The sequence below is a fragment of the Crocuta crocuta genome, unplaced genomic scaffold (assembly GCF_008692635.1).
Source record: "Crocuta crocuta isolate KB4526 unplaced genomic scaffold, BGI_CrCroc_1.0 scaffold309, whole genome shotgun sequence".
Taxonomy (NCBI): Eukaryota; Metazoa; Chordata; class Mammalia; order Carnivora; family Hyaenidae; genus Crocuta; species Crocuta crocuta.
Genome location: NW_027531581.1, coordinates 1,348,192 through 1,373,381, shown reverse-complemented (window position 1 = coordinate 1,373,381; position 25,190 = coordinate 1,348,192). Strand labels below are relative to the sequence as shown.

The 25,190-nt window shown below is 36.8% G+C and overlaps 1 protein-coding gene and 1 long non-coding RNA gene across 4 annotated transcripts in view; one reads left to right on the top strand and one right to left on the bottom strand.

Moving 5' to 3' along the window:
- Nucleotides 1-12,295, bottom strand: part of FAM174A (family with sequence similarity 174 member A) — a 38,882-nt gene extending 26,587 nt beyond the window's left edge. The window contains exon 1 of one of the 2 annotated variants that reach the window (XM_077772757.1): nt 11,651-12,295. In XM_077772757.1, coding sequence (XP_077628883.1) covers nt 11,651-12,090 — 440 coding nt within the window. In that variant the 5' untranslated portion in view covers nt 12,091-12,295. The remainder of the gene's footprint in view (nt 1-11,650) is intronic. The other variant, XM_077772756.1, reaches the window with a different exon arrangement.
- Nucleotides 12,296-12,425: 130 nt separating this feature from the next.
- Nucleotides 12,426-25,190, top strand: part of LOC144238857 (uncharacterized) — a 122,627-nt gene continuing 109,862 nt past the window's right edge. For both annotated transcript variants that reach the window (XR_013337232.1, XR_013337231.1), the window contains exon 1: nt 12,426-12,565. This is a non-coding gene — a long non-coding RNA (uncharacterized LOC144238857). The remainder of the gene's footprint in view (nt 12,566-25,190) is intronic.

Sequence of the window (25,190 nt, the reverse complement as noted above, 5' to 3'; positions counted from 1 at the left end):
CTTTATAGTAGTGTCTGGATGGCTCAGATGGTTAAGAACCCAGCTCTTGATTTTAGCTCAAGTCATGATCGAATGGCTCATAGAATGGAGCATCATGTGGGGCTTTGTGTTGACAGCATGAAGCCTGCTTGGGATTCCCCCTCTCTCCCTTCTCTTCCCCTTCCCACAGCTTTTATGTGCTTGTGCACTCTCTCAAATTAAAAAAAAACATTATTTTTTTTATAAAAGTTCTGTATAAATCTAAATAAACTAAAGGTGTCTGATAGTCTGACATGCCTATGAAAAGAAACAGTATATAACTGATAACACAGGATTATAATTGTTCAAAATCCAGTATTGCTAATATAAATTCATGCTTACAGGCTTGGGTAATAAAAGAAAGTTAAAACTTTGTCATATTAACTGGAGGGGTAGAAGCCTGCATGGAATAGTACACATGTACACATTTGTATGTATGTTAACTAGTACAAAAGTTTATTTTTCACCTTTTGTCATATTACTGAGAAAATTAGTGAATAAATAAAATTATAATATAAACTAGAGACAAGCCACAGTACACTTTAATATTTTTACTTTAGAAAAACATAACACAGTTTGGCCCCATCAAAGTTTGGCCACATTAACTCTTAAGAAGACTCAGTATCTTCATGTTATTCTGAGACTTGCCAAGTCTATGCTTATTTATTGTTACAGGAAAAAAAAAATAGTATTAAAGAAATTAACAGTAAATATCTCTGAAAAATAACTAGGAAAAACCTAAATTATGCTTTTTATTTTAAAATGTTTTATATATTTATTTTGAGAGAGAGGAACAGCAGCAGTGGAGGGGGAGTGAGTGGTGGAGAGAGAGGATCTCAAGCAGGCTCCGTGTTTCCAATACAAAGCCCGACGTGGGGCTCGAATTCACGAACCATGAGATCATGATCTGAACCGAAATAAATAGTTGCCCCAGAAAAACATAAATGATTTCTTAAGAAAATGATTTCAATTACTATAAGATTCCAAATTTATGATTGAGGTATTTTTCATGCTATGTTTTATATCATACTGAGCAATGCAACTTATCAAGACGTACCTTTCAACCCAATTTTAACTTTTTATTGTTTTTCTCATATTTGAGAAAAGACAAAGTAAAATAATTTAAAAACACAAATTTGACAGTTTATCAAAAATAAAGTTAAAGGCAAATGCTGTAATATAGAAGATAAATACCAACAAGGGCAATGGACAAAATTCAAACTTTAAAGAGAAGGGAAAGCACAGGTTGTATTCTAGATATTCAGGTATTTAACAACTGCCAAGACGTAAGAATCACCCAATCAAGACAATGGATGTAACAACTGGTCCATGTATACTGGTGGAGTGTACTGGTATATACCACCTGAATATTAGTACTACAGTTTCATAATTCATATTTGTTGATTATTTTATTTTCAGAAAAACTCTATTATAACTAACTAGATGCTTCTCAATCCAGTTTCGACTGTTTGTCCCAAATCCAAACTTTCTTAGTTACCAGCAAATCCATCTCCCAGTTATACTTATTACAACTCATCCTAGTTACTGCATTTATCTTAGATATATATAATGAATATTATCTTGGGTAAATATATACAAATAATTTATGTATTTTAAATGGCCCCAGCTGACTTTTCTGCACAACCACAGATCCTGAGTCCACAGCTCTTCAAGTATAGAAAATATGTGAAGTTGGCACCTGAGTGGCTGAGTCAGTTAAGTGTCTGACTTCAACTCAGGTCATGATCTCACAGTCTGTGAGTTCTAGCCCGATGCTGGGCTCTGTGCTGACAGCTCAGAGCCTGGAGCCTGCTTTTGATTCTGGGTCTCCGACTCTCTCTGGCCCTTCCCCATTCACACTCTGTCTCTCAAAAAACAAATAAACGGTAAAAAAAATTAAAATAAAGAATCAATAAAATCAGCTAAGAGACACTGTTTATGAATCAAAAACTAAGCTCTCACCAGATACTAAAAATGTCAGTACCACGATGCTGGACTTCCAGCAACAAGAATAGTGAGAAACAAATGTCTGTTGTTTATAAGCCACTTAGCATACGGTACCTTTGTTATAGAACCCTGAATGAACTAGGACAACAAAAGGATCTGGCACCACAAAGGTTTTTTGATACAGCTGATGTTTTATTTACATCTTGAAAGAAGCATTAGATAAAACAAAGAATGTATGCAATCTCTTTGGTTGAAAAATGCATTTCCATAAAAATATGGCCTATTTGAGACTAGAATACAAGATATACAGGGAAAATGATGAAGAAAAGATTGGAGAGGACCTTACATGCTAAGCTTAGCTAAAATGAACCTTATCCCCTCAGACGCCATAGAATAACAATGCCTAACAGAACTTCCTGCAATGATGGAAATATCCTATACTGTGCAGTTCAATATGGTAGCTAAGAGACTCATGTGATTATTGAGCTCTTGAAATATGGCTAGTGAATCTAACAACCTAAATTTAATTCTAACTTAAGTTTTTAAAAAGCCACATGTAGTTGGCTACCATACTGCAGAACCATAAAGCACAAATTAAAAGCAGAGAATGATCGGATCTACACTTCAGAAGGAACACTAGCTGTTTAGAATGTAGGTTGAAAGACAGACATACTTGAGAGGGAAGAGACAAATTAGAGTAGTACCACAATAGTCAAATAATATGAGCCTAAAGGAATGTGATATCCGTGGAGATGGCCCAGTGGTAATGCAGTCAAGAGCTATTTAGAAAATGAAACTGTATGAGTGGATGTAGAAGGTAAACAAAAGGGAGACTTGGCATAGTTCAGGTTTCGAGTCCAAGCAACTGTATATGGTGATACCATCTACCTTTAGTGAACAATGGAGGGAACAGTGAGGGGAAAATGATGGTTACAAGTTTCAAACTTCTAAGTCTGAATTATACATCCAGTAAAAGTTGGCTGGTATATATGATGGAAACTCATAAGGCAATTAATAGCTTAGAGGGGATATTTAAAGAAGTGAATTTTTGATGGATCACTGAGAACACATAGGCCATCAAACTGCAGAGTTAAGGAAAGGACCTAGAGAATTCCCAAATATAGAAAAGGTTAAAGTCATTCTCTTCTACAAACATTTAATAAAGTCTTTGTCTTCCAGGAACTGGGTGGGGCCTTTTGGGAATATATTTGAATAAGACAGACTCTTCTCCAGGAGATTAGAAGTGTAAAAGAATCCTAAGAGCAGGAAGGAGAGCGCTTAGAGAAATAAGTTCATGGATAACACGGAGAATAAATACTGAGTTAAGAAAATCAGAAGATGAACTAAGAGATAAAATATTGACTGCTACAGGAAAGACAGGAAAGTGTCCATGAACTGATGTGATAAGGTTATTAATTATCCCCTGCAAGGGCACTTTTAGAGTGGCAGAAGTAGAAACCAGACTGCAGCAACCAGAGGAGAAAATGAAAGGTGTAAAAATAGGGACATTTCAATGGAGGGTATCTCTCCCCTCTCCACATGGGTTTTATTAGATTCTTTGTTTCCATGACTTTTGAAGGACCTTCCTTTCCTTTAACTTCAATATTTCTTTTTCTACTGGCTCTTTTTCTACTACTAATATCTGAATATACTTCAATATTATATTCTTAAATACTCCTCTCTCTCTTCTAGTCAATACTTCTCCCTGACAGTGTAGCCAAGATTGTTAAGAGTGACCAAAGCATATCCAAGTAGATTCGGTTATAGGGAAAGTTTCTAGATCATTAAAGTTGATTAGGAATAATGATTTCAGCCTTCTATACAAATTTTTCCTGTTTTACGTGACCGTCCACATACTTCTCTCTATGGGAATGAGATTCCCAAGCAACCTCCACCAACTAACTTGATCTCTTGTCACATATCCCTCAAAGTTCAATTTATTATCACACAAAGCATCTACTCTCCCCTAGATGTTAAGCTCCCTGAGAAACAATATCATCTCAGTTATCCTTTAAGATCCAATATCCAGAAGAGTTTATAAAGTGACATAACAGTCACTCAAACTTATCATGAAATGATTTGGCTAGATTTAAAGGTGGCCCATATAATAACTTGCCTGGCAGAGTCCACGTACATCATATTTTACAAACACAACCCAACCACAGTGCCACATATGCAAATGGTTTACTCATGTGCCAAAACAAAAATACCCTCAAATCCTGGGTTGCTAACAGGGTTCAAGGCGGACACAGATCAGGGTAGATAGTCTCAAGCATTTACCCCACATGGATATTAATTTCTAAGTGTGGCATAAGATGGAAAAGTTTGAGAAGCACTGCCCTGACCCAGATATCCCTCAGAGCAAATTAACCTCATTGCTTTTACCCTCAAGAACTGCATACCTGATAAGCATTGCTTAAATATAGAAAATCCTGTTATCACATATAGAAAAAACAGAGTAAAGAAATAGTTTTAAAAGCATTCCCTAAAGCCAAGATTATTACAAGAGAAAACAGAAAAGACAAGTGGAAGAGATCAGAAAAGAATAATGAAAGAAGAACAAGAATAGTCATTATCACTACTAAAATTCATTAAGCAGTTATTATATGCCAGGAACTGTGCTAAGTATTTTGTAGAGATTCTTCAAACAATCTTTTCTGGTAAATACTATCATTTTCTCTATTTTACAACACCTAAGCTAAACTGTAGGGCTGCCATTTAACTCGCCCAAGGATATACACCAAGTATACTCACATGTAAAGCTACTACTAGAACTCAAGGAATCTGACTTTTCATCAGGCTACAATGAAATGGGATAATGATAGCATAATGAAACAGAAGTCAGGAGAGGGAAAATAACTCAAGAATTAAATGATAACAAATACAGCCCAACTGTTCAGAATAAAGACTCTCCTGGTAAAATAAAGAACACTTGGGGGTTGCCTGGGTGGCTAAGTCAGTTGGGGATCCAACTTCAGCTCAGGTCATGATCTCATGGTTTGTGAGTTCGAGCCCCTTGTTGGGCTCTGTGCTGACCATTCAGAGCCTGGAGCCTGTTTCAGATTCTGCCTCTCTCTGTCTCTCTGTCTCTCTGTCTCTGCTCCTCCCTGGCTCAGGCTCTGTGTGTCTCTCAAAAATAAATAAACATTAAAAAAAAAAAAAACTACTTGGTAATTTGAAGGTAATTAGTGACTTTACAGACTGGTGGTCAAACTACAGTACACTTTTTGAGCCGGGCATGAAAACTGGCACTTTAAACTGCTGGATTAGGGGTGTCTGGGTGGTTCAACAGGTTAAGCGTCTGACTTTGGCTCAAGTCATGATGTTACAGCTCGTGAATTCAAGCCCTGCATCAGTCAGCAGAGCCGGCAGCCTGCTTCAGATTCTATGTCTCCCTCTCTCTGCTCCGCCCTGGCTCACGCTTTCTTTCTCTCTCTCTCTCTCTCTCTCTCAAAAATAAATAACCATTAAACAAATTTTAAACTGCTGGATTAAAAAATATCTAGAAAGATGGGTATGAACAATTTATGTTCCTCCTTGAAACCTGGAACAAAGATGGATCAGGGAGGTAAACATCTGCTGTTTGTGGTGACTGCATCCTTTTACTGTTTGCACTCACATTCTCTTATTGGTAGTATCTCTACCATGATAAACATAGTCTGGAGAGATAAGTAGAATTCCTACCATCTCTACCAAAGATAGGCCAGATTTACTTCTCCTTCCATAGAAATCAATTCCTGAGATGAGGGACAAAAAAACTGAAAAGCACTGCATATCTATACTTTAGGGAAAAACTTCTCTTTTGAGCTCTTACCTCCTAAGCTGCTTTTAGTTCCTACCTATTACCAAAACCTGATACTTCAGTTACTCTGTGACCTTTTGAGATTAAAAAAAAAAAAAAAAAAAATCCCTTTTAGTCTAAGTTAGCCAGGGCTGTTTCATGAAAGCAGGTTTCATGGATATTATTTTAACCAAAATATTATGTGATACAAGCAGTAACTTAATCCTTTAATATTAGAAGGAAGCAGGAAAGGAAAAGTATGCATAAAGAGATAGATGAAGGATGTCATTTCTTTCTTTATGGGGGAAGGGGAAGTGTTATTTCTTTTGAGAAACCTAATAACTATTTCCATAACTAAACACTCATTTTCTCAGTCTGTCAAAATTATTCCATTTATTAAATATCTGGGTGCAAAAACTATCTTAGTCCTAGATGAAAAATAAGTAAATTGCCTCTGTTCTCACAGAATTTCTGAGTTCTCCATCAACTTCATTTCACAATGATCCTGGACATATCAGATTTGTATATCACTGATACATTATCATCTTGACATCTTGGCATTTGACCTTAAAGCCAAATTAACATTTATAATATTTTAAGTGTATGGCTAAATATTTTGGGAAAGTTAAGTTTCATATGTGCAAAGAATATCAATTCTTTAAGAATGTATACTTGTTAAATATATTTCCAAGATCTGAGCTTTTATACAAAACACTCAGTATATACTACCTAGCTGAACAAATGATGTCAAACCAGAACTATTTGCACTTGTTGAGAAAACTCCACTTTCCAAGTATGCAGCAACACATAGGATGTAAGCTCCAAAAAGGCAGAGGCTTTTCGTATCTTGATTGCTGCTAATGCTCACCACAGGGCCCACTATTGGCATACTGTAAGTGCTCAAGAGTATTTACCAAATAAATGGCAGTGAGTAAATATATAGATGTTAAATAGTCAAAGTATCCCGTTTTTGCTTAAAATGAGTGATTTCTGTTANTTGGCATTTGACCTTAAAGCCAAATTAACATTTATAATATTTTAAGTGTATGGCTAAATATTTTGGGAAAGTTAAGTTTCATATGTGCAAAGAATATCAATTCTTTAAGAATGTATACTTGTTAAATATATTTCCAAGATCTGAGCTTTTATACAAAACACTCAGTATATACTACCTAGCTGAACAAATGATGTCAAACCAGAACTATTTGCACTTGTTGAGAAAACTCCACTTTCCAAGTATGCAGCAACACATAGGATGTAAGCTCCAAAAAGGCAGAGGCTTTTCGTATCTTGATTGCTGCTAATGCTCACCACAGGGCCCACTATTGGCATACTGTAAGTGCTCAAGAGTATTTACCAAATAAATGGCAGTGAGTAAATATATAGATGTTAAATAGTCAAAGTATCCCCTGTTTTTGCTTAAAATGAGTGATTTCTGTTGATATCTTACGATTTTACAAGTGGTACTAAAACCATATGTCTTCTGGGAATAAAAGAAAATTAATTAATTCTGAAACAGAGCTTCTTGTTAAGTAACCAGATGGGAAAGATATCATTATCAATCCCGCACTCCATAATTCAATAATGAACTGACCCATAAGGAACTGAGGTAGAAATATGTATGATCAGATTAAGAGAAGTTGCTGTAAAATAACACTACTCCAGGAGTGTGTCTAGCAAATCAAGAAAACCTTGGAGGAGGGAAGGGAAGTAGGGAGTTGAGGTAGGATATTAAATTATTTAAGCTTGGCACAGGTAATTAGTGATAATATCACTATATCAATAAATGTTAAGGTTAACTCACTTTTTAAAAATAAAATTTGAGGCTTTTAATATTCACAAAAACCACTATGTTTTTAAACAGAAAGGTAATAAGCGTATAATATTCACTTGTTTTTTGTCCTAGCCATCCTTATATATAAGCTAGCCATCCTTTTATGCGATATTACATTAAATTGGTTACTTTAAGTAGTCACAGGAAGCAGGATGGTAACTAGGCATGGTGGAAAAGTTCAGACAAAGCTAGGTTTCAATGCAGTTTTGCCACAGCCCATCCATGTGTCCTTGGACAAATTATTTAACCTTACTGAGCCTCAATATCTTTTCCTGTACAAAAACAGTGTCACTTACTTTGGAGGTTTTTGCAGGTATTAAATTGAAAATGCCCATGAAGTATGTGGCATTGTATCTGGTACATAAATAGGCAACAAACGTTAGCTATCATGATGACAAGTAAAATTTCAAAAACAATATTTCAGTTACAAAGTAAGTTTTGTTTAAAGAAAACTAATTTTATGTCTTAGCTTATTGGTGTAGGAACCATTAAAATTAAGTTAATATTGTGTATTTACTAGATACTAAGTATTAATAGTTCTTGCCTTTTATTACTTTTCAAAGCATACTGTACATTCTTTATTATCTATAACGACTGTTTGAATAGTATCTCTCTGCTCCTCTAGTCTATAAGTATCACGGAGTCAGAAATGTCTATTTTGCTCACAAGAGATCCCCAGTGCCCAGTTCTGAGCAGTTGAATAAATACTGACTGCCTAAATAAAGACCAGGATACTAAATTTCATGCTCATCTCTACTATATAAAGTAGGTTTCTTCCCCATTATTCATGAGATCTTAAACTGAAAGGTCAAGTGACTTGCTAAAGATCAGAGAGGAAGAAAGTGTCACGATTGGAATCTAAGCCTAGGTCTCCTAATATACCATACAGAATACAAAATGAAAATGTATCAATGCCATGGCATGAAAAAACATATAATTTCCTGCTTTTAAGGCAAGGACCATTCTTCACAAAGTTATACCAAAATTGCTTATAATAATTATTTATAATAATCAACCTACATGCTAAAAAATGACCCTACAATTTTTTCTTGCTTTATAGATTTTACTGTGAGAAGAATGTCCTACAGAGAGGAAGGAAATCTAAGTATTAACTGAGATATTCATTCCTGTTTATTCTATCAATAAGAAGCAATTACCAATAAATTGCTAAATCTTCACCATCTATAACAATATAAAAAAATTAAGAAAACTCATTCATTAGACAACTACTATACAGTGCCTATCATAGGTTGTACATAATGTTTAGCACTTGGGATATAGGTGAGGATAAGACATACAAGGAGCCTCTTATCATAGAAACTACAACATATTTTTAATACTAGGAAGCCTACTCTTTGTATACATTTTTCAGCATCTACTGAGATAATCTAACTGTTCTTTGGAACATTTTCAGGTTCAAATTAAATAACATTTCTAGTCATATATTCATTATAACTAAATTAGATTAAAACAAAACAATTTGGAAATTTCATGGAGCTCAAGCATTTTACAAGTAAAATATTCTCCTCAAAAACATTACCTGATAAGAGTTAGGGAAGTGATTTTTGCCCATACTTTCCCCTGACACAAATAAACAAGTGCTGGTGTGCTGTGACAAATACGTTTAGAATAGGGAGCCAAAATGAGCATTCGCCAAAATAAATAATTTCATCCCATAATCTGAAAGCAAATATATGAGTTCTGAACATTGCCCAAACACTGTAAGCAGCAGTCAAGCTTTGGACATCAGGTAGCCAACTAATTTTAAGACTTGAACTGAATGAATATATTAGGTGCTGGTTAAAGAGTGCAGTTTTTCTAAGCTATAGTTCACAATGTGGCCTTGAACATACAGTATGTTAGTGAGTTATCCAATAGAATCATACTGAAAAGTTTGTACCCTTCTAAAATTTACAGAAATGAAGCCAGAAAATAAATGGCAATAAACATTTATATATAAGATTTATACATAATATTTATATATAAGATTATAAAAGCTAATTATAGAAGCAAAATAAAAACATACAGATCATCCCAAAAAGTTATCACTGGGCCCATAATTTACAAGTATAAGAAATATAATACTCAGGATACTCTGGATTTGTATAGGAACTACATACATAGCATTAAATAACAGAAAAATAATTTCTGCTTCAATCTTTATATCAAAATCTTCTAATCTTTATATCAAAAACAAAGTCTCAGTTTGGTGGTAATATGACTTTAACACCTCATGAATATTTTCTTACTTCCACTTTAACAGAAAGTGGACCTGGATTCACTGGCTTTGTGAACCAATAGTACCCACCTCAGATAATGGGATTTACTCCAGGGGTTCTCAAATGTTTTGGTCTTCTACATTCTTAAAAATTACGCAGTACTCCAAAGAACTTTATATTTATGTAAACTATGCACATCAATATTATGTTAATTAAACCTAAGAAACTTGAAAATATCATTTAAAATAAATCCATTACATGTTAACATAACTTTTTTATGAAAAATATACTGTCAGAAAGAAAATCAAAAAAAGTGAAAAAAATGGCCCAGGTAGACTTTTTCAAATCCCCTTAATGTTTGGCTTAAACAAACAGAAGTACAAAGAAGAAAATAAACAGCCAGGTTTTCATATTTTCTCCTGCAGTCAATCATTCCCAACGTGCTCGGTTGAAATATATAAAGAAAACTGAGGTTCACAAAGGTATGAACTTGAAAAAAGGAAGAGAATTTTAATAACCTTCTCAGATACTAGTCTTTTTATTTTTTCTTTTAATACTACACCAAAACTCCACAAGAGGTAAAAAGTATTTAGACAGTGCTCCCTTAGCTCTTTTCTTGGATGGATCTTTCACATAGTGAAGTCTTGGCTCTGCAAGTCAACTCCTCAGAGAGATAGTCTCCAACCAAACCACTTTAATAACCTTATTATAGATTTTCAACCTTATAAGTCTTCTTATAGATTTGTTCTAAGTCAATCTTATTAAGTAGAACAGGTCATTATGTTTTAAGTACCAGATTATGAATAAAAGTAGAAGATTGATTGCCACTTATTATTCTACTTAGTGCCTTATAAAGTATAAAAGGAGTGATACAATCCAGTTGGTGACATTTATCATTATCAGTAACCCTCATTTGATACATTCTTTTATTACCGAAGTAAATTGTTTTATGGTATCAATCATAATAGTCAAAAATTCCATGGAATAAAAGATGGAAAACTGATTTATCTAATGTCCCACATTAGTGTCCCACAGGGTCTAACGATAATCCAGGATTGTAAATTCCACTCTTTGTTTGAAATTTTTTCTCTCTTTTTTTCCCCTTTAACAATATCTCATCCTGCAACTAATAACACTGTGCACTGAAATACTTTGTGCCATGCAAAATGAATGCTAAATGTTTCTGATTAATGGGGCATATGACATATGACTGAACCATACAAAACTGTTACTTTTCCAGGTCAAAACAGTGGAATGTAGGAAATTTCATATAGTATAACCAAATTACTTACATGACAGATTAAAGACCAATAAACAAGAACATGCTAGTAAGGAATAACCTTTCTTCTTTTAAATTATATATATAAAATAAAACATTCATAAGGTCTTTCTGTACTATTATCCCAAATAATAATGATTTTCTAGTAAGTAACAGTACCGTATAAAGAACTCTAGGACTCACAGATGTTACTAAACAGGAATCCTGCCCTTAAGAAGTCTGCATTCTGACAGGCAAAATGACAAAGTACACAATATATAGAAAGAGATACGTATTACTAGATAGTGTGGTCAAATACAAGATTACTTCCTAAAAGGAAAGCATGCCCTTTGAGCAAGGTAGAGATTTAGAGGTGGAGTATTAATTTATAATTTATAAGCGAAAGGGAGTAATTATTTGGTGGTTTAACTTCTTATAGGGTTTTAAAGACAACCATCATGATCTCACTCCGACATGCACACTTTATATCGGGGACAGGGAGGGACAACACCAGGTCAAAGAAATCTGCATTGCTAGGTCACCAGGCAGCCAATCTTAGGCTTGCAGAGGAACTCACTGAGGCCTTGCCTCACCTGACCGTCCTGACGACGAAGTACACCAGCACCGCGCCGCTCACCACCATCAACACGGTCAGGGCCCTCTGGGTCATAGGCTTGTCGCCGGGGTTGGGGCTCACAGCAAGGCTGCCACCCAATGAGTCTTCTTCCCCGGCCTTCCCTCCCGAGTCTTCTGCCTCAAGTCCCGTTCGGGGGCTGCTGCCATTGCCGCCCTCAGAGCCCCGCGGCCCTGCAGCTTCTGCAGGAGCGCGGCCCGGGGGCTGGGCGGCGGTGGGGCCCGCAGGCAGGGGCGACTGGGTCCGCGGCCCGCGGCCCGGAGGCCCAGGGTCCGGCGCGGCCTTGGCTGCCTGCAGCAGCACACCCAAAGGCCCTCCCAAACCTGGCAGCAGTAGTAGCAGCAGGAAGGCAGAGGCCAGGAGGCGACTGAGGCAGCACCTGCAGTGCGGGGCCTTCATCGTCCCCGGACCGGCCTCTCACCACGCGGGAGCCTCCGGGCCCGCCGCCCTGGCTCCAGGAGGAACCATGGGCACAGTGGAGAACGAAGAAGTGACTAAATCCTGAACTGAGGCCCAGCCGTGGCAGGTGGCAAGGGCAGCAGCAGTAGCAGCGGCAGCTGCCAGGAGAACCGGAAGTTCGTACATCTCAGCAGCCAGTGATACTACGGACGCTTTAGGTTGCTAACAAGTAGGGGCGCGTTCAATGACGTCAGGCGCGCCTAGTAGTCTGCGCACGCGCCCTGTCAGGAGAGGGGCAAACGCTTCTGTTTCGTCACGAGTAGAAAGTAAACACGGAAGCGGTCTGTAAGGTGTGCAGCAACTCTGCTTGTGGAAACCGTGAGACATTCGAAGCTCGTAATTGATGTCCTTGGTGCAAAACTGCTGAAACACAGCTAATCGTTGATCAAGCGGGCTTGACTTTGCCTCAGCTCAGGTACAAATGGACACGTTTCCGACCGCTCTAAGACCCTGACTCCCTTTCTTTAGAGCATTTACTTTAGAAACTTGTGATTGTAAATTCATTCTCTGTCCTTCTGAGATACAAATCCTTTTAAAAGTTTTTGCCAGTTTTACAACCAAAGGTTGTCTTTCTTAAAGAAAATCTTTTTGAAATGTAATCAACGAAGAAGACAGCCACCCTAATTATGTCCCAGGCTCTGTGGAAGGGTAGGAAAGCCTAGCTCAGGCAGGCCCCTTGGCCAACTTGTAAAAACTACCTTATGTCACAAAACTGTGAGAAAAAGTAAACATTTCCTTCGGGAAAGCCCAATTAGCAAACACCGATGTTCTAGGATGCACCCTACCCCAGCTTTATAAAATCTCCCGCTGTTCCCGAGGATTTGAACTGGAATAGAGTTTTGCAGTAACTTGAATAAAATCTTCCTTACTCGTTTAACTTTGATATCAGTAATATAGAACGTTGGTTTGAACAGATAACTATAAACAAAAGAGGCCAGACCATAAGCCCAGGTGAATATTTGTTGTTATTTTTAAAACTTACTCATTCAACAAGTTGATTAGAAATTCTACTCCTTCGCATGGTGCTAAATTATGAGTATCAGACAATAAACAAATAAGACGTAATCCTTGCTCTTACAGCACTTAAGTTCAAATAGAGATAACACAATAAGCAATCGCACTCATTCTGAATTCTGAAGTATTATAAATAACAAGTACAAGATCTACAGGAAAACTTTTGTAAAGGACTTTTGTAGGTAGTGTAGATAGAATAATGCAATTGCACCTACCTGGTAAAATTACAGGGATTAGACATCTTAATGCTGGATTGCAGTGTGAGGGAGAGCATTAGTGACACACCCTAATTTTAGCATTCAGCCTGGCATTTATCAGTAATAAAATGGCTATTTGGATCTCTGTCTTCCTTTATTCACAACTTTCATCAGTCATATTTAGAAAAGGGTTTGTATTTAATGCTCCTCTCTACCTTTGAAAAAACGTTCAATATACAACACATCACCCTCGCCAAAGAAAGGTATCATCTTTTCTTCCTTAAAATATCTCATTTTACCAGTGTGTACCTCATCTTGATTTGATGGCTTTATTCTTCTCCCAGATGCTCAAGCATAAAATCTCGGAGTCATCCTTGACCGTTGGTTTACCAGTTGCAGCAGTCCTTGCCAGTAATTGGAACATACAAAGTACTAAATAATTGAAATAGCAGAGTGAAGTTATTGTTTCTAAATGATTAGAGAATATCATGTTCTGATTTTTTTTCCAAATGTTACTCTCAGCCACATGAATCAGAATCCGAAATGGAGTATATTTAAAATGGAGGTTCTAGGTCACTATTTCAGAAATTCTGAACTAGAATTCTTAGGATTGGGGACAAGGACTATCTGCATATTTACTAAGCTCTTAGAGTGATTTTCATTTGCATTAAAGTTTAAAGATCTTTTTCCTTAACCTTGCCATGCATACAGATGTTGTCAAATCTTACCCACTTCCTTGACATCTTTTTCATTAATTCTTTTTTTGTAATTCTGACAAGAAATCATTTTTTATATTTCTAGGGCTATATACTGTAGGCTATTTGGGCCCCAGCCCTTTTTACCTTCACTTAAACTCTATATATTACTGCTGGGGTAAACTTTCAAGCCCAGATCTCTCTTAAAATAACAAACAACACTAAGTATATTTTTCACAGAGATTCTGAGTCCTCAGCAATAGTAAGGACTGCAAATCATCTACAAATTATTGTGTTCTTGGAAAAACACTATTATTTGCAAAGCATAATGAAAAAATATTTTCCATTTCATCACATGAAATAGGAGCAAGTTTCCTGGGAGAAAATACTGTATTTTGCGCTTGTATATAAAATGACAACTTGAGCCACACATGTCTATTTAAAAAAACATTATATAATTATACAAAACTATATAATTAGTGTTTCTGAATTATTACCATTAACAATAAAACTACATGTTCATTTCCTTGTTTTCATTTGGCTTGTAAACAAGTTGTCCCAACCAATAGAGATTTAGAAACCTGTAAGTGAGAAAAATTATTATAACAAGGAATTTATATAAATTTACTTAAATTAATATGCCTACTGGGAAAAGGCTGCCATTATTCTGATTTAACAAGGAATAACTCAGCTGACAGACAACAGTCTTCCATGAAAATATAGCGGCCTGCTGAGTAAAATCTAAACCCTGTAGTCTGGCATTGAATAATAAATAGTACTAATTAAGTATCTATTGTGTACTAGAATTCATGTTGTCATATGTTAAACTATTATGTGTATAATCCTCAAAAAAAAAAAGCCATTATTATTCCTGTTTCATAATTAAGGAAATTGAAACACAGGATAATCAATTGGGTGAAAATCCACTTGAGTGAAAATAGAGCTAGGCAGTCTAGCAGCAGAGGGGGGCTATTTCCTCCTACATTTTTATCTTCTCCTAATTAAGAGTTTCCAATTTTTGGCCCTAGTTTATTGTCTCAACCAGCTTTACTCGAATCAGTGCTGCATAACCAACAGCAAAAAAGATCTCAGTGGCATACAGCAAATAGGCATTTATTTCTCACGTGTTTGATGAAGCTGAGATTAACTAATTTCAGCTGACCTTGTATAGACTTGGTTCCAGGCCACAGATTGAGTTCACTTTTACTCCACACACCTCTTATTCTGGGATCTCATGGCCTCCTGGGTCATGTTCTCAAGTCTAAGATCAGAACTTCATGAAGCAGAGTGAGTGAGTGAAAAGGCAATGGAGAACAGGCATAATGAAAAATAAAGAGCCATGTGCGTCTTTTTTTAAACAAAACAAGTTGTTACCCCAAAGTCCTACCTCATACTCTTGACATGCATTTCACTGGAGAGAGATGTGTTACATGGGCACCTCTGGCTTTCAAGATTCTAGGAAATTTAATATTTAGATGGATGTATTCTAGTCTAGCCAAAATTTTATTTATGCTAGCAAAGAAAAAAAGGAAAGTTTATATTGATAGACATTTCATTTTTAGTTCAATGTAATAGTGATCAAGGGCCAATAACTATTCCCTGGTGTTAGAATATCCTTCTCCATTAAGAATGAAGGAAGGTGGGAGGATGGCTCAACTGTTACAGTCATTCATTGTCATATCTGACAGAAGGAATCTCTTACATTTTAAGGGGCAGAAACTTCCATATTAGGTGATTGTCTGTATCCGGAAATCCGAAAGTAAATAGAGTCCAGTAGTCCAGAAAAGAAGATATGAACTGATTACATAATCAAGAAGCCAAGAGAATTTACTGAAACCTAGAGTATGAAGGCAGAATTGGAATGTCAGTTAGACAACTGAGGAGCAACAGTTCAAGAATAAGGGAACAGTGCTATTAGGGCAAGCACTTCATAACTAAGTAAGAACATGAGTAAATGTTAGAATTAAATATCTAAAAGAAAACAGCCACACAAACGAGCTATGGTTCCTGAGAGGGAAGAGAAAGGTGAGCCTACAGTTGCTCTGGACCTCTGCTTGGGGAAAATTTCCCAATTCCAATGCCACAGTGACTTGAAATTCAGTCAGAATATGGAAGTCTTTTTTTATCTAAGGAGGCAGAGATGACATTTGTTTGAAGTGGTTGGAATCTGTGGGGCAGGGATTAAGAGGAGTCTGTAGAGGTCATGTGGTTCATATGAGGGTTCCCTACAAGTCCTTGACTGAGAGCTGAGCTGGACAACCAGAGGGATGGCCATTCAAGTCTTATAGGAGAGTGACTGCTACAGAGGTGAGACCAGAACAGAGATGTTATTAAAGAGTGCTGATGACTTTGGAATTTGGCCTAGACATACTGAATAGACCTTAATACCTCCTAACAACATGGAAATCAAACTGAATCACTGCTGAATGATAAAGTCCACATCCAGAGAAAGGCCCACTCTAGACCCACTTTAAAACTGGAAACCAGGTCCTAATAAGATTCTTTGAGAAGACAGTTTGGAGATCGAACCTCTCCAGTTTAGAGGGGCTTCGAATATAGAAATTCTGGTCTCAGGAACAGAGATATAAAGATTCAAGNCTCTCTCTCTCCTAGAAATAAATAAATAAAATATTAAAAAAAAAAAAAAGATTCAAGAAAAGTGAACAGAACCCCATGATCCTAAGGGACAGTATTACACAGTTTAATATGTGAATTGGAGCTCCAAAAGAAAAATCAGAATATAGTGAGGTAATAAAACATTTTTGAAAAATGAGAACAAAAAATTTCACTTACAGTGCCAAGAAGATCACATCAGATTACAAAGAAAACTACATTTAGGAATATCAGAGTTCTATAGACAATCACAAATATCAGAGTTGAAAATACAAAGTCTTGAAAAGAGATATATAAAAAATTTATTACATAAAAAAATGATAGAAATGAGGCATGCATTTAATTAGAAACAATGTAGACCATGAGACAATATAATGGCATCTTCGAGTTGCTAAAAAAATAAAACCGCTATTAATCTTGAATTAAATAGGTGGTAAAATTATCTTCTGAAATATATGGTGAAATAAAGGTATTTTCAGGCAAATGAAATACAGATGCTGTTGTATAACATTGGTTCAAAATTTTACACAGATTAAAGCAAATAATTACCCTTCAATAAGCAAAACACATTTTTCTAAAATCTTTTCATCAATAGGGAGTAAATAGCACAAAACTATTCCATATGATATAATCTACACTAGTTAACCACAACTGCATTACTGGTTTTTATTGGACACAAATTGGCATATCTAACTTCTCTGCCAGGTTTGTAAAGAAAAATAGTAAATAATAACAATGTATGACCTCACATATGGTAAGGGTAAAAAATCAATGCTATAAGAATAATGTTACCGTAAAAATTCATTATCTTAACATTACTTGATTATATCTGAATTCCATATGTCTAATGCGTATTTATCCTTAAACATTTCCACCAAACAGGTAAAATAAGAATGTCTAATTGTGCAGAATTTTTCTCTATTATGTACCCACAAATCAGGGTCTTTTTATATCATTTTATACAAAACAGTTGCCCTCACAAAGTACTCCTACCCAAATGCGGCAGTGTTATATGAGTGAGATTTTAATGTTTCTAAAATTCTCTGTTCTTTTTTTTTTTAATTTTTTTTATTTATTTCTAGGAGAGAGAGAGAGAGAGAGAGACAGCGTGAGCAGGAGAGGGTCAGAGAGAGAGGGAGTCACAGACTCTGAAACAGGCTCCAGGCTCTGAGCTGGCAGTCAGCACAGAGCCTGACAAGGGGCTCAAACCCCCAAACCGCGAGATCATGACCTAAGCGAAAGTCGGACGCTTAACCAACTAAGCCACCCAGGCGCCCCTAAAATTCTCTGTTCTTAAGAGTTTTAATTTGAAATAAGAGCTATTGAAATGAGACTCATACAAGAATGCCTATGATATTCAGTGCAGCTTGAAGTTAAGCTAGGGTTTCAAAAGATTTGAATCTGAGAAAACTGCTAAGTGTTTGCTTGTTTTTGATAGCACAGAATGGGTTGAAAGACTTTTTTTAATCACTTGGGAGATTTATTTACTTGTTTATTTTTATATATAATTTATTATCAAGTTAGCTAACATATAGTGTATAAAGTGTGCTCTTGGCTTTGGAAGTAGATTCCTGGAATTCATCACCCAGTGCTCATCCCAAGTACCCTCCTCAATGCCCATCACCCATTTTCCTCACTCACACCACCCCAATCAACCCTCAGTTTGTTCTCTGTATTTAAGAGTGTCTTATGGTTTGCCTCCCTCTCTGTAACTTATTTTTCCTTCCCTTCCTGTATGGTGTTCGTTAAGTTTCTCAAATTCCACATGTGAGGGAAAACATACGATATCTGTGTTTCTCTGATGGACTTATTTCACTTAGCATAATACCTTCCAGTTCCATCCATCCATGTTGCTGCAAATGCCTGGATTTCATTAACAAGTAGTATTTTGCCGGGAGCCACACCGGCCTCTCTGGATGGCAGTCACAGCAAGGAAATGGCAGTGTTTGCAGCTCCTGCCATAAGAACGAAAACTGGTATCTCTTTCTGCTGCTACCTGCTCATGTTGGAAATGAGGCTGCTGGTATTGACCAGGCCTCACAATATTCCATATCAGACCAATATTCCAAACACAGATACCTCATAAGGAAAAGCTTATTCCTGCCTTTGCAAAAGAGATTTTAGATAAAAGCTCTGTGGGTGATTGTAAAAAGCCTCTTCCTATGGGCCTTGCATATCAAAGACAACTGAGCCTGACCCCAAGACAAAGAGCCTAATTTAGAGTTAAGGAACAAATGGGGGCAAAACTTAAGTTAACACTTATACCTTCTTCTGACTGGTGATGTATGGCAGTCCCTTCCCCAAGGCCTACATCCCACAAACACCCTCCCCTACTGGCAGCTAGGATGAGAATAGATAAGAGTAGCTAACACAAAACCCAAAAGCAAAAGGCTAACACATTTAGGGCCCCCGTGGTGTTCACACATTCAGCATCAAATAGGTTTCCACAAACAAACCAGTTCAAAAACATTCATCCTCTTGAGAACCAAACGGAATGACTCCTGGCCTAACTATTTACGACTTAACATATGTTATCCTATTTTTTACTAAGAACATCCTGTTATTTCTTTAGTTGTAATATTTACTCAACTATGACTGGGATAATTCTGCAATTTGTTATCACAAAAGGCTTCCCATTGTAAAAATTCCTTTCTCTGGCCCCATGTTGCTTTTGAACCTTTAAATAAAGACACCAAAACCAACAGGGCAGAGATGCCTGCCTGGTGATCAGAAAGAATCTTGGGGCGCTGTCTCCCTCTCTCTCTCTCTCTCTCTCCCCCCCCAGACACCGTCCATCCTTCAGGGACCCCTGGACTGTCGGAGCCGGCCTCCGACAGTATTTCTTAATCCATTCATCAGTTGATGGACATTTGGGCTTTTTCTGTAATATGACTATTGTTGATAGTGCTGCTGTAAACATTGGGGTACATGTGCCCCTATGAATCAGCGCTGCTATATCCTTTGGATAAATTCCTAGTAGTGCTGTTGCAGGGTCATGGGGTAATTCTATTTTTACTTTTTTGAGGAATCTCCACACTGTTTTCCAGAATGGCTGCACCAGTTTGTATTCCCATGAACAATGCAAGAGGGTTCCCCTTTCTCCACATCTTTGCCAACATCTGTTGTTTTCTAAATTGTTAATGTTAGCCACTTTGATCGATGTGAGGTGGTTTCTCAGCGTGGTTTTGATTTGTATTTCCCTGATGATGAGGGATGTTAAGCATCTTTTCATGTGTCTGTTAGCCATTTGGATGTCTTCTTTGGAAAAGTGGCTATTCATGTCTTCTGCCTATTTCTTCAGTGGCTTATTTGTTTTTCAGGTGTTGAGTTTGGTATGTTCCTTATAGATTTTGGATACTATCCCTTTATCCAATATGTCATTTACAAATCAACATAGTAATGAAAAGTCATTCTGAGGAACACTATATTATTGAATATTGGTAGCGAGGCCTGGGAAATTTAACCTCACTCTGGAAAAGAAACCTGTAGATTTATACTTTGAAGTAATGGAGACATAAGTGTCTGCAAACTGAATATTTTTGGCTTATTCAGATTAAAGCAGGTATTAGACATCTATCTCTAGTCTCGTGTTAAAGGTAAAGGTGTATGTCTAGTAGATACATTAAGAAAACTTCAGAATTGGATTTTAGACCACTCAGATGAAATCATAATGCCTATTAAGAAAACTGCTTATCACAAAAGGATATAAGGAATAGTGAAAAATATATTATTAACTGATTCCAATTTTTACATGTTCATTTAAAAAGCTGAGTTAATAAGAGACAAGCAGATACACCAGTTTAAGAAATACACAGTGTGGGTACATTTGCTATTTCTGTGATAAGCCAAAATTCCTTTTTTCTATTAATATGAAGAGAAAATCTGGAACAGACTACAACAGTGAGCCCCAAGCAACTACTGTTGTAATACAGTTTAAAGTCAGGGATTGTGATGCCTCCAACTTTGGTTTTCTTTTTCAGCATTACTTTTGCTATCCGGGGTCTTTTGTGGTTCCATACAAATTTTAGGATTGTTTGTTCTGTGTCTGAGAAGAATGCTAGCGCAGTTTTGATTGGGATTGCTTTGAATGTGTCTATTGCTTTGGGTAGTATAGACATTTTAACAATATTTGTTCTTCCAATCCATGAGCATGGAACGTTTTTCCATTTCTTTGTGTCATCTTCAATTTGTTTCATAAGTCTTCTATAGTTTTCAGCATACAGATATTTTACATATTTGGTTAGGTTTGTTCCTTTGTATTTTATGGGTTTTTGTGTGTGTGTGTGTGCAATTTTAAATGGAATCTATTTCTTGATTTCTCTTTCTGTTACTTCATTATTGGTTTATAGAAATGCAAATGATTTCTGTACATTGATTTTATATCCTGTGACTTTGGTGAATTCATGTATCCTAGCAGTTTTTTGGTGGAGACTTTTGGGTTTTCCATGTAGAGTATCATATCATCTGTAGAAAGTGAAAGTTTGACTTACTTGTCAATTTGGATGCTTTTTATTTCATTTTGTTGTCTGATTCCTGAGGCTAGGACTTCCAACACAACATTAAATAACAGTGTTGAGAGTGGACATCCCTGTCATGGCCTGATCTCAGGGGGAAAGCTCTCAGGTTTTCCCCATTGACATTGATATTAGCTATGAGTTTTTCATATGTGGCATTTATGATGTAAAGGTATATTCCTTCTATTCTTACTTTCTTGAGGATTTTTATTAAGGAAGAATGCTGCATTTTATCAAATGCTTTTTATGCATCTATTGACAGGATCATATGGTTCTTATCCTTTCTTCTATTAATGTGATGTATCACATTGATTGATTTGCAAATATTGAACCAGCCCTGCAGGCGAGGAATGAATCCCACTTGATCATGGTGAATAATTTTTTTAATATACTAGTTGAATTCAATTTGCTAGTATCTTGTTGAAAATTTTTGCATCTATCTTCACCAGTTATATTGGCCTGTACATCTCCTTTACACTGGGGTCTGTCTGGTTTGGGAATCAAGGTAATGCTGGCTTCATAGAATGTGTCTGGAAGATTTCCTTTTGTTTCTGTTCTTTGGGACAGCTTGAGAAGAAAGGAAATGAACTCTGCTTTAAATGTCTGGCAGAATTCCCTTGGGAAGCCCTCTGGCCCCAGGACTCTTATTAGTTGAGAGATTTTTGATAACTATTCAATTTCTTCACTGGCTATGGTCTATTCAGATTTTCTATTTCTTCCTGTTTGAGTTTTGGTAGTGTGTGGGTGTCTAGGAATTTGTCCATTCCTTCCATGTTGCCGTCTGTTGGCATATAATTTTTCATAATATTCTCTGATAATTGTTTGTATTTCTGTGGTCTTGGTTGTGATATATCTTCTTTCATTCATGATATTATCTATTTGGGTTCTGTTTTCTTTTTTGGGAAGTCTGGCTAGAGGTTTATCAGTTTTGCTTATTCTTCCAAAAAAACGGCTCTTAGATTCATTGATCTTTTCTGTTTTTTTGGATTCTATATATTTTTTTATTTCTGCTCTAATCTTTATTATTTCTCTTCCTCTACTGGCTTTGGGGTTTCTTTACTGCTCTGCTTCTGGTTCCTTTAGGTGTGTGGTTTTATATTTTGGATTTTTCTTGTTTCCTGAGATAAGCCTGGATGGCAATGTATTTTCCTCTTATGACTCCCTTTGCTGCATCCCAAAGGATTCGGACTGTCATGTTTTCATTTTCATTTGCTTCCCTATTTTTTTTAAAAAAAGTTCTTCTTTATTTGCCTGGTTGACCCATTCATTTTTTAGTAGGATGTTGTTTAACCTCCACACATTTGGAGACTTTCCACATTTCTTTCTTGTGGTTGACTCAAGTCCCATGCAGTTGTGATCTGAAAATATGCATGGTATTATCTCAGTTCTTTTATATTTATTGAGAGCTGTTTTGTGATCCAGTATGTGATCTCTCTTGGAGATGTTCCATGTGCACTCGAGAAGAATGTGTATGCTGCTGCATTAGGATGAAAAGCTCTGAATATATCTGTCACGTCCATCTAGTCCAGTGTATCAATCAAGACCATTGTTTATACTGATTTTTCTGCCTAGATAACCTACCCATTGATGTCAGTGGAATGTTAAAGTCCCGTGCAATGATTGTATTCCTATCAATAAGATTGCTTGTGTTCATGATTAATTGATTTATATATTGGGGTATTTCAAGTTGGGGCCATAAACATTTACAATTGTTAGCTCTTCTTGATGGATACACCCTGTAATGATGATATAATGCCCCTTTTCATCTCTTGTTACAGTCTTTAGTTTAAAATCTAGTTTGTCTGATATAAATATGGCTACTCTACTTTATTTTGACTTCCGGTAGCATTATAGATGGTTCTCCATCCCCTCACGTTCATTCTGAAGGTGTCCTCAGATCCAAAATGAGCCTCTTATAGACAGCATATAGATGAATCTTGGTTTTTTTTTGTCCATTCTTTTATCCAAAAGACCCTAAGTCTTTTGATTGGGGCATTTAGTCCATTTATATTCAGAGTTATTATTGAAAGATATGGATTTAATATTATTGTGTTAGCCATAGTTTCATGCTTGTGGTGATGTCTCTGGTCCTTTGTAGTCTTTGCAGCATACCACTCACAGAGTCCTCCTTAGGATCTCCAGCAAGACTAGTTTAGTGGTCATGAACTCCTTCAGTTTTTGTCTGTGTGGGAAAACCTTTATCTCTCGTATTCTGAATGGTAATCTTACTGGATAAAGGATTGTTGACTGAATATTTTTCCTATTCAGCATAGTGAATATTTCTTGTCACTCCCTACTGGGCTCCCAAGTTTCAGTGGACAGGTCTGCTACTACCCTCATGTATCTACCCTTGTAGGTTAAGGCCCATTTGTCACTAGCTATTTTAACAATCCTCTCTTTATCTGTAATATGCCATGGTGATGACCTATTCTTGTTGACTCTGAAGAGAGTTTTCTGTGCCTCCTGCATTTGGATGTCTGCTTCCTTCTCCAAATTAGGGCAGTTCTTAGCTATGATTTGTTCAAGTAAACATTCTTCCCCTTTCTCTCTCTCTTTTTCTTTTGGGACTCCTATGATACAAATTTTATTATGTTACATTGAATCACTTAGTTCTCTAATTCTCTCATTGTGTTCTAATGTTTTCTTATCTCTCTTTTTCTTGGCTTCATCATTTTCCATAATTTTATCTTCTATTTCATTTAGTCTCTCCTCTGCTTCCTCCATCCTTGCTGTCACTGCATCTACTTTATTTTGCACCTTATTTCCAGCCTTTCTTAATTTGTCATGACTATTTTTTAGTTCCTTGATCTCTGCAGCAATGAATCCTCTGCTGTCTTCTATGCTTTTTTCAACCCAGCTATTAATCTTATGACCTTTATTCTAAACTCTTGATCAGCTACATTGTTTATATTTATTTTGAGAAATTTTCTAGCTGTCATTTTTTTCCTGTAATGTCTCTTGGGGAGAATTCTTTCATTTCATCATTTTGGCTAGTTTTTTGTCCTTTTCATGTTTTAATTGCTTGTTATGTGTCCTGCACCTGTGAGCACTACTATATTAAAAAGGGGTTATACACTGTCCAGGCCCTGGCCCTTCAGGAGGTGTTTTTGGAGTGTTATGGGTGTTCTCAGTTGTTATGACTATGATTGTTTCATCTCCCTATTCATAGTTGTGGTTTGGACCTTCCACCAGGTGTGCTTTGATTTGTTCATTGAAGTAACCGTGCAAAACATTTAAAAAGTGGAGGTAGTGGTGGAAGAAGCCTTATCCCATACAAGGAGTGAAATGACAGGGGTGAGGAAGAAGAAAACAAATGAAAAGGAAAAAAAAAAATGACCAGGCAGAGAATCAGAGAAACTATACAGCTTAATCCAGAGAGAAAGAGGGAAAAATAAAGGAGATACAGAAGAGGTGTAAAAAGAATACATGAAAAATGTCTGCATAAAAAACAAACCAACAACCAGAATAAAGAAGGAAAGAAATAAGGGAAAGAAAGAAAGAAAATTGACCAAGAATCAAATAAGAAAATACAAAAACACTGAAATAATATCTTAAATTCCTTGGAACAGGTGACCGTGCTGGTCTGGAGGAGAGGCTGTCCGGTTTGGTTAGTGTCAATCTTGCTCCGGTAGATGTGCAGTTAACAGACACAGAGGGGCAAGATTTGGTGTAGGCAGGTCCTGGCTCCACTGAGGCCCTGCTGTCCTGCTCCCACAAACTCCACCTTGTTAGCGATGGGGAGAAAAATGGCGACACCCCAGTCTGTCCTCGCCGGACCTGGTGTCCCAGACCACTCTGTTCAGGCCTTTCTCACAGTGCTGCATGAGTATGAGTGGGCCAGTTTGCCCCTCTTCACAGTCTTCCACACCTCCCAGGTGCATGGCTGGGATACAAACCCCAATGTTTTAAAGGATCCTACTCTGCACACCCCAGTCCCAAGTAGTACCACTCTGCCCAGCCAACAAAGGGCCTCTGGCTGGTGAGTCCTGCATGGCTTTTATCCTTGG